The sequence below is a fragment of the Panthera leo genome, chromosome B4 (genome assembly GCF_018350215.1).
Source record: "Panthera leo isolate Ple1 chromosome B4, P.leo_Ple1_pat1.1, whole genome shotgun sequence".
In the NCBI taxonomy this organism is placed as follows: Eukaryota; Metazoa; Chordata; class Mammalia; order Carnivora; family Felidae; genus Panthera; species Panthera leo.
The window spans coordinates 41,023,166-41,033,326 of record NC_056685.1 but is presented as its reverse complement, the minus strand read 5'-3'; the positions used below and the strand labels follow the sequence as shown (position 1 = coordinate 41,033,326).

Sequence of the window (10,161 nt, the reverse complement as noted above, 5' to 3'; positions counted from 1 at the left end):
TAATTTAGTTGGCAGTGGGAAGCCCGTAAAGGTTCCTGAGTGGGGTTTTGCTCATTCTGGCAAACAGTGTGGGATAAATTGTAGGGAAGTGAGGAGGGGAATCTAAAGGGAAAGGAAGACGGGTCAGACTGCTGTTAAAATTGTCGAAGAGAAGTGTGACCATAGCCTGTGGAGGTGGATGGAAATGGGTCCTCTCCAGTGTGAAATCTCGGGTGTCTAAGTTCTGGTGGACTGTTTCCCCACATTCAGCACATCCAAAGAGTTTCTATCATGAGTACAGAGAGGCAAGACTAGATTAAGGAGATGTGGCAGGCAGAGGAGGAATGAACAGAAGAACCTGACAAGTAACAGGCTGGGGAAGTTTAAGAAGACCCGTAGCCACTGCCATTTTCACAGAATTCTCCAATTACTGAGTGCGCAGTAGGATGGAGGTGACACGTAGGGAAATCCAGAGAGAGCCCTCACCCCACGTCCTAGAGTCACCCTTTTTGAGGTTTAGGAAAGTCCAAATAAGGAAAATGAGAACATCCTAGGTGGAGAGAGAGGAGCATTAACAAGTTTTAAAAATACTTGCGAGGATCCCAGTGTAGTGCTTATTATTATATTATTATTTAGTGATTGAGAATTATAATAACCCTGTGAGTTAGGGACAATTATTATCCCCATTTCACAAACAAAACGTCCTAAAGAAGCTTCAGTCTGAAGGTCACACACCCAGGAAGAGGCACAGGATCCATTTGGCTCCCAAACTCCTACTCTTTGCAGTACATTCCACTGTCTCTCCCCTTCCTCGAGCTTCCCACCTTCTCATGGCTCTGTCACATCCACCCTCCCTGGGTTCCTTACTCCTCCTTCCCTCCTCACGCAGGCCACCTCTCTTGATGACTTCTCTCCCCCTGAATCTGCTGTATCATCTCTGCTCCCTCTTCCCGATACTTCCTCCCTGCTCCTAACCCACTCACCCTCCAGCACACCTTCCCCCTCCCCCTCCCCTTGCCTCAGATTCCTGTGCAGAACACAATGCAGCTGTGTCAGTGCAGAGAACTGGACTCGTTCAGGGTTCCAGTTGTGCTGAGCCCTGAGATACGTCCCATCGAGGCTTCAGAAGGGAGTAGCAAGTTGGTGGAACACCCAGGCAGGATGGCCGTGACTCCCCTCCCCCAGCCAGGAGGTACCCAACATCTCCAAGGCAGCACTCTTGACTGCCTGCCAACTAAGCTGAAGAGGGGACCTCCCCCTGGTTCTCCTCAAAGTCGGCCTCCTCTGTTGGATGGTCCCTCCACAGGGTGAGAGTAGGTGGGAGTAGACACACAATCATTGGTCTTGAAATAAAACAAATTCAGGAGAATCACAGCCAAGGTAAGGGGTCCCAAAGCGGCAGAGAGGCTTCTCTTTCAGCCCTGAACGATCTTGAGGAAAATTCCTACTGGGTTGCCACCTGGGGTCCCATGGAGGAAATGGGGAGGGGGGGTGTTTAATCTCACAACATGGACTTTCTTCTTCACTCTTAGGAGACCCTGAGACAGAGGGAGGCTGGGTGGTCACCGTGCCATATCCTTTCCAGGGGAGATAGCACTGAAAAGTGCAGTTTCTCACACAGGCCTTGGGGAACACAAAGGCTCTCAGAACTTCAGAATTGAACAAACCTAGGTGGTACTAATTTCAGCTCTGTCACTTCTTGACAATGTGACTTTAGCAAGACACTTAAACTCTCTGAACCTCTGTTTTCTCCTCTGTGAAATGGGGATCATAGTATCTACTTGTTGGGTTGTTGAGAGATCCATGAGATCACCTTTGAAGGGCACCTGAGAGAAATCCCATAAGGGGGAGCTCTCTTTTCAACAGGAGTGTGGGGAGGAGATGCTATTGGTAAAGTCTGTTTGTGATGCCCAAGGGGAGTGTTTCTGGAAGGCAGCAAGGGCTCCAAGGTGAATCCTCACCCAGACAGAGCTCTGCCAACAATCAGAACTAGGGCCAGGGGATGGGTGGGCAAGGCAGGCTGGGCAAGTTTCCATGGTGCTAGGTCAAGTAGACAGTTTCCAGGGGCAGTGACTGGCCTGTTGCCCTCTGGGGGCACTGTCTCCCCACTAGGCCTAATAATGTCCATCCCACAGACAGAGGAGTCTCGGGTAGAAAAGTGCCTGAAAGGGAGAGGAGAGGGGGCATGGGATGAAGAACCAAGCAAAGGAGAAAGGGCAAGAGAGGAGGCTGGAGGGGAAGTAAGGGCCCAGGCAGGCACAGGGTGGGGCCCGGAGAGGGGCCTAGGGCAGGAGGGCGGGAGAGAGCCCGGGAGGGAAAGCGCTGAGGAGGGAGGAGGGAGGGACAGGGAGGGAGACCAGCGGCGCTGACACAGCCTCGATGTGTGGAACGGGCTGGGGTTTGGCCCACAGGTCAGGCGTCTGGCAGTATTATGGGATGGAGAGGCCTTAGGAGACAGGGAGAGTATTATGGGCTGGAACAGCCTTAGGAGACTGGGGAATATTATGGGCTGGTGAGGCCCGGATCCAACTGGAGGCGGGAGGAAGGGGTGCGGGGCGGGAAGGGGGGGTGGTGGTGGAAGGGAATATTATGGGCTGGAGGCCTCCTGCGACCAGAGGCAAGAGTATTATGGGCTGGCAAGGCCTTCGGTGGCCAGAGGGGGGAGCAGCGGGGGATGGCACCGGCTGCATGTGACTGAGGGGGGGGCCAAGTTGGGGGGGTGGCGAGTGGGGGTGGGGGAGCATATTATGGGATAGCTCTTTGTACCTACTGCGGGGACTGCTTCTCCAGAAGATATTATGGGATGTCGTGTGTGGGAGGGGGAGTGGGGCTGGGGGGATTATTATGGGATGGTGGTGCAGAATGGGGAGGGCCTGAGGAGCTCTTCTCCAGCCCCCCCACCCCTTACTCTCTTTCCATCCACTCTAAGGTCTGCCTTCTCTCTCAGACGGTCCAAGGGGAACACCTGAAATGCACCCCCCCTACACACGCACACACTTTGAGCACCTCAACCCATCCTAGGCATCTCCCCTGACTAGCAGACACCTCCAGGGTGCTCAGGGGGAAAGGCAGCCCCTGGAGAATGGGGAGCAAGCCCCAAAGCAGGGCTGTGGTGGCCAGTGGACCACACCTCCCACCTGCACGGTGTCCCCTTGGCTTCCTATCCCCTTGGGCCACTCTCCTCCCTCTTCTTCCTCCACAAAGTGGGGGCCCTTGATCCTCTTCCCCTCCCCCCTCCCCTCCATTTCCTCTCCAGCTCCCTCCACAGCCGTAACCAGTAAAACAGGCGGCCAGCTATTATGGGATGGCTGCTCCCGGCAGCTCTGCAGGGAGGGGGCGGTCACCGCGGAATGTCTCTTGTGGGTGGCTATTATGGGATGGCCGCCTCTCTTTTTTTGGGGGGGGGTGGGGGCTAGCAAGGAGAAGGATTATTATGGGATGTGCCCTGCACAGCTGGGTGGGGCTGTCCTGGGTAGGTGAAGCTCTGGGGAGGGGTGGGGGGTGGGGAAGGAAAGGAAGGAAGAGGGAGGGAAAGGAGCTGTGGAGGGTGGGGTGAGCCCTGGAGCCAGACCTGAGGCCTGGCAAGAGTAACTGGCTGGAGAGGTTCTTCTGTGACAGATGTTTGAAGGGGCCCCTGGGGCAGGCTGGAGCTGGTCGAATTTGAACCCTGGACACCTGGGTCCTTTTGCAGCTTGTGAGCTGCATGGTCGCTGAGTCCAGGACCAGCAGAGCTGGGCTGGCGGTGAGAACGCCTGCGTTCTGGTGTTCTGGCTGTGTGGCACATCAGAGGGAGTGGTGCTCCTGGGTGAACACAGTACCCAAGTACTCTCCTCCCCCTTGGCCTTCCTGGATTTTGAGCCTTGGGACCATAGCTCAGGTAGCAGGGTTGGGCCAGGGGGGCTTTGCAACCTTGCAGTCATACCCAGGAAACAGAGGCTCTGTTGGTTTCTGAGGGACAAATGCCTAGCCTGTCACTACAGCCCCCCCCCCCCCCCCCCCCCCCCCCCCCCCGCCCCTCAAGCCCTGCGCGACCTGCATCCTGTCTAGCCATCAGAATGCACTGTCACTGTGGCTTTTTTTCCCCTATGTTGTCTTTCCAAACTCCTTTTCTGATAAAGCAGGAGAACACTGGTCTCTTAGACCTCTTATGTGCAGAGTTTCTGGGGCTTACACAGAACGGAGATGCAGAGAGAGCATGTGCTGAAAACTCCATGGACAACCCACTCTGAGTGTTATTCTAGGTTCTTCTGTACCACGGGATGGAAACAGAACTCTAAGGTAACCGGCTAGAGAGGCTGTCCCCCTGGGTGCATTAATCAGGAGATTATCCCACCCTTAGTCTCTGTGGGCCAATCATGCTAGTGGTTTATTTATAATTTATCTGGAAGGGTAGCATGGGGCCAGGGTAGGGAGTGGGGGAGCATAGAAGCATAAAGACCACAAAAGCAATACATAAACACACACATCCCAGCCTTCTCTGGAATTCAAGAAGAGAGAAAGGGATTCTAACATTCTTGTGGCGGTAGCAGGGAGAGGTGGGGAGTAAGATGACAAGGGGATAAGTGGGTAGAACTTGCAGGGATAGGGGCAGGGAGGGCTGTGGGGGACAAAAGCTATCAGTGTTTATATCATGCACAAAGCTGTGACTACCCAGTTATAAAACTGTCTTCCTGGTTTACATTACGAATCATTGTAGTAACGTGGTATATATATGATGAAAAGTCTGTGGGGCAGATGGAGATATTACAGAAGGGAATTTGAGGCTGAGAGGCAGGCTGGATCCCCTAGAGAAAAGGAGAGAGAGGAGGGCACAGTAGATACTGGCGGCTCTGTATACAAAGGAGTTAAAAGAAGGTATACCCACATTATGGTATCTTAAAAGAGCTCCCTCCTCTCCCCTAAATGAGTACAAGCTTCATCTTTAGTACTCGGAACAATCATGGGGGAGGATTTGCACAAATGAATGGGGCCCAATCTTGGTGTCATGAGAATTGAATGAGGAAGACCGTGGCAGCTTTGCAGAATGGGGGTAAGGGTCTGCATACCACATGGATGTGGCAAAAGGATTGTCCAGGGAGTTAAGTCAGGCAAGAGTTGGTGGAAAGATGTATCAGCATCACTTGTGCTCCGCTTAGAAACAAAGGTATGTTGACTTCCTAAAGCAAGCTCTTGTCTCTCCTGAATTTATTTGTCCTTGCCAGATCTCCAGCCCTGGGTTCCAGGGGGAGGGCAGAGTCCTCTGGCCAGGCCCTTTCTCTAGGAAAGTTGAGATTAGGAGGGCAATGCAGAGATGGTGTGAGGTTGATCCTACTCACGTCTGATCAGGAAGGCCCCTCCTAGGAGGAAGTTCAAGTTTCTCTTCAACCTGTCCCACTGCCACAGGTCTTGGATTTGTGTGAAAAAGGAATATGAAAGCAAAGACAGACATGCTCTCGGGCTTGGGGGTTCAGAGCAGCCAGGCAGTGGTGATGGGACACTCATTTTCACTTGGATCCTGGTTCTCTGGGAATCAGAAAGAGGGCAAAGTGACAGGTTTATGGGTTCAGGTTCTCTGAGAGCTAAAGGGTTTTAAGATTGGGCTCTTGGACTTTCTAGGGCTGGGTCCCCAAGGTACCTGCAGGATAGGCCCAATTAGGGAAGGGGAGGGTATATGTTGAAAGGCTACCTTGTGACAAAATTGAATGAAGAAGGCATCCCGGAATGCTGACTTGTACATGGGAGGAGGGAAGATGGTGAATATTACACATCAAAGGGTTTTTTTTTTTTTGGATGGAGAATGAGGCTGCAACAAGATGAGGTCATGATCTCATGGTTCATGAGTTCCAGCCTTGCATCCAGCTCCGTGCTGAGTGTGGAGCCTGCTTGGGATTCTCTCTCCCTCTCTCTCTGCCCTTCCCCTGCTTGCTCTCTGTATCTTTCTCAAAATAAATAAAAATAAACTTAAAAAAAAAGGAGGGCAGATGATATTATAGGATTTCAGTGTTAGAAACACTGGATAGCTGAACATTGCTTTCCAATGAAAATCCCTTAGTTTGGTAGGGAACAGATAGGAGATATCTTGATTACCCATCTATATTGTAAATCCTTTTGGAATACCTTCCACCCTCTAGAAGGACTATTAAGAACCTCTACTGGGATCTGATCTCTTCTCTCTCTCTCTCTCTTTTTTTAGTTTATTTATTTATTTTGAGAGATAGAGCAGGAGAGAGGCACACAGAGAGAATCCCAAGTAGGCTCTGCACTGCCAGCCCAGAGCCTGACTCGGGCCTTGAACTCACGAACCATGAAATCACTACCTGAGCCGAAATGAAGAGCTGGATGCTAAACTGACTGAGCCACCCTGGAATCTGATCTTTCCTGAGATCAGTTGGGATTTGTTTTATTCTCTGTAACAGGAAATGGGAAATAGCACTCAGTAGTTCTTCCTGGACACCGGATATTCTATCTTCTCTCATAGTTTGATGGATTATTTATACTTCTTGGAGGGAGGCATCTGGGGTCCTTGCATTCCCCATGGTGTCCAGCTTGGTGCCTTACTAGGTACACAGTTGTCGACGTCTGTTGGATGAACATGAGTAGTAGCAGTGAGTGAGTAGAGGGAAAGCAGGTCTAGACTCTTGGTATCTATATAGAAGGATCCTCATTTCACATTATGGTGGAATGTCCATCCATAGGAGTGACCCACGTGTGTTGATGAATGGACCACCTGACCTGGGGGAGGCAGGGTGAGGTGGGAGGAGGACTGCTGGAATGTTGAGAAATAGTCCAAAGACTCCTTTCTAAAATAGGAGTTTATAATTATTATGGGATGCTGTGGGGTAAATTAAACTTTATCTAAATGGCTCATTTGGCCAGCATGGTATTTGATTGGTCTTACTCAAAACTAAGAGCTGGAGGTAAGTATCTGGAGAATAACTGGATTTTGGTTGGATTGCGTGGGACCCTGGGTTGACTCTCAGTTCCTGAGTGTCTGGAAATGGTGAGATGAGGAAAGGTAGGGTTTGTCCTAGACAGCAAGAGGCTTTATGCCAGGATACTGCTTTGGCCCAGAAAGGGATGAAGGTGTGTACAAGTTGGGGCGGGCACAGGGCAGTGTGGGTAGCCTGCTTCACCCTTGTGGCTCTGGTTGTTAGAATAGACTGACAGCCAGTGGAGGTGGGGGAGGTATGACTATGAATATTATGGGATGCCTGGCTGGAAAGGTATAGGGGTGGTGGCTGGAGATGAAGCATTATGGGATGTGAGGCTGGATTGTGCTAGGAGTATTATAGTATGTCTGGTGGACCACAGGCTCCTTGACATTATTATGCGATATCAGGGTGTGGGGTAGGGGAGTAAAATTATGGGATATCTTTCCAGTGTTAGAGGAAAGGAGATTAGATGACCATCTCTGTAGGGTGCTGATCATTATGGGATATGTCTTTGACAGGGAGAAGTGGTTATCATGAGCTGTGGAGTTAGAATGAAATGTGTGAAGGCTGAGGGTGCTGGTGTGAGGATCTAGACCCTAGCCTGAGCTGCCCTCAGCCCCTGCAGGCTAGGGGGTTGGTTATTATGGGATGCCAGTATAGAAAGTAGGAAACTGATTATTACGGGATGTGTGTGGGAGGAGGCCGAAGTGTCCGTTGTTGTAATGTGGTGGGGGGGGTGCGTTTCTGACTATTATGGGATATCAAACTGGGGGTGGATGAAGAGTGGTTATTATGGGATGTCTGTGGGGGATGGGGATGAATATTATGGGATGTGAGGCTGAAGTGCTGGGAGGGGTGCTTATTATGGGATGGCCATGAGAAGGAGAGGTGACGAATTATTATGGGATGTCAGCATTAGGGCCAAGAGTGAAGAAGTTGGCAAAGGGTGGCTATTATGGGATGTCTGAGGTGGGGAAAGGGTTAGTTGCAAAAGGTCTGCAATATTATGAGATGTCAACAGCCTTGGCATATAGGTGTATGGAGTGCGTGTGTGTGGGGGGGTGGTGTGTGTGTGTGTGTGTGTGTATGTGTGTGTGTGTGGGGGGGGGGGTGTCCGTGTGTATTATGGGATGGCCAGGAGGTGGGTGGTTGCCCGGGTGACACGCGCGCGCGCGCTCGAAGGGGGCGTGGCCAGTGGTTGCCTGAGCGACGAGGGGGCGGGGGTTGCCCGGGAGACCTAAGGAGGAGGGTGGCGGTAGTGGAGGGGGGGTTAGAGTTGGTTGAGGTTATTATGGGCTGTCCGTGGGGGGGCGGGGCCTGTGCGGTGGGATTTCCCGGCCGGTGTTTCGGGCCCTTTAAGAGGCGACGCCGGAGCCGGAGCCATTTTCCCCCCTTCGGCCGCGGCGAGGAGGAGCCGGAGCGGGAGTGACACCGGGCCGGACCCAGCGCGACCTGCGGCGGCTCCGGGGTGAGGAGAGCGCGGGGTTCCCAAAGAGACGCCCCTCTCAGCCCGACCAGCCCCCAGGCTCATCCCTCCACCCACCCCTTCCTCAGACGTCCGGGACTCGCGGACCGCCCCCTGCTTGGAGGAGCTGACCCTTCCTTTCCTTGGCCTGCAGGGCGCCCTGCCCCCCCCTCCCCCGCCCTAAGCCGGCCGGAGTCTTGCTCCCCTCGACTCCCACCTCGGGCTTGGTCTCCCACAATGCCCGGCGCCCGCCCCCTCGCCCTTTGCTCACTTGCCCCCCGGGACACGTGGCCCGGCCCCCTGCCTGGTGGGCGCTCCCTCGGCCCCCACGTCCCTACCTCCAGCCCCCTGGAGCCCTGAGCCTCCACGCCCCCTCGGCCCCGCGGCTCCTCTGGAGAACCTGAGTTTGTCCCAGAGGACAGCCTTTGGAGAGCTGCCCTGTCTGGGGACTGGCCCCTCCCCAGGCGCAGGGAGGCGCCCCCCCACCCCCAAGTGACCTTGTGTCCCCTAGCGCCTCGCTGCCTGCCGCCTCCCCCGGCCCCCCCCGCGGCCACTCGGACACCCCCTCCCCCCGTCACACCCTGCTCGGTCCAGCCCGGTTTCTCCCCTCCCCAAGCCTGCACCAGCCTGCCCTCGGGGGCGTCGCTCCCGTTCATCTGGGGGGGCTCCAGTTGGGGAGCCGGCTTCCGGGCTGCCCTCGAGGAGTGTGGAACTAAGTTCAGCCTGAGTGGTTCGGGTGCCCTGCTAGGGTGGCTGGGGTGGGGGGGCCGCTGGTGGTGGTGGGCGGAAAGAGCGGGTGGGTGTGGGGGAGGGGGACAGTGCGCGTCACTGACTGTTCTCTCTTTCTTCCCCCCCTCCCCCGCACAGTGACTCGGGCCAGTGTAGAGGGCCCCAGGCCGCAGGCAGGAGCAGCTGGGCCAATTCCCTGGCCGGGAGCGGAAGGGGATGGCGTCGGGCCTGGGCTCCCCGTCCCCCTGCTCGGCGGGCAGCGAGGAGGAGGATATGGATGCACTTTTGAACAACAGCCTGCCCCCACCCCACCCAGGTAACATCTTCCCCAAGGGCCCAGGGCAGGAAGGAGGCATTTGGGCCCTCCCTAGCGACTCTGGTGAGGCAGGGTTGAGTTTCTCTCTCTCTCTCTCTCTCTCTCTCTCTCTCTCTGTGCAGAGTCTGAGGTGGAGGGCATCCGAAGGGAGTGGTTCCCTTCTGCGGAGCTCTTGTGGGAGGGGGTGGAAGCCATGTGCCTCCTGGGCTCTGGGACCAAGATGCAAGCTTGCTGCACTGTCTGGTCTTCAGGAATGCTATGCAGGTCCCCGTTGAGGGAGCTCTCTGGGCTGGCAGACCTTACCTTGTGTGGGTCCTTGGAGAAATGCAGGTGGCTGGGACCGCGGGGGGCGGGGGGTGGGGTGGGTGGGGGTGGGTGTTGAGGATTGCTTGCTGGAGACCAGCCGGGCATCTGTGTTAGCAGGATCTTGTGGTTGCTGCTGTGGAAAGGAGAGAGGGAGTGCTGGTTACTCTCTATCTGATTATTTTTAGCTTCTGATCAGTTACCGGTTTTCTGTGCTGTCTCAACTGTGTGAAGTTTGAATTGCGCTCCTCAGCTGGGTTGTAGAGCGCTTTTAGCCTGCAGGTTGCTGGAATGTTTCGAGTGGGGAAATGATGGGGGCTAGGGGTAGGATGTCACAGCCTGAAGGTTATACTAGGGAGCACCCCCTTTCTCTGGCAAGTGGAAATAATCCAGACTTTTTTTTTCTTAGAGGCTTCTACCTCTGCGCAGGTAGCCTGGGGTTTGGGCTGGTGGCCTGA

At 54.3% G+C, this 10,161-nt stretch overlaps 1 protein-coding gene across 7 annotated transcripts in view; it reads left to right on the top strand.

Annotated features, from left to right (window-relative positions):
* Nucleotides 1–8,239: 8,239 nt before the first annotated feature.
* CHD4 (chromodomain helicase DNA binding protein 4) overlaps nt 8,240–10,161 on the top strand; it is a 30,374-nt gene continuing 28,452 nt past the window's right edge. For 5 of the 7 annotated variants that reach the window (XM_042945633.1, XM_042945636.1, XM_042945632.1 and 2 more), the window contains exons 1-2: nt 8,240–8,358; nt 9,223–9,400. In XM_042945633.1, coding sequence (XP_042801567.1) covers nt 9,301–9,400 — 100 coding nt within the window. In that variant the 5' untranslated portion in view covers nt 8,240–8,358; nt 9,223–9,300. The remainder of the gene's footprint in view (nt 8,359–9,222; nt 9,401–10,161) is intronic. The other 2 variants (XM_042945635.1, XM_042945631.1) reach the window with 1 other exon arrangement.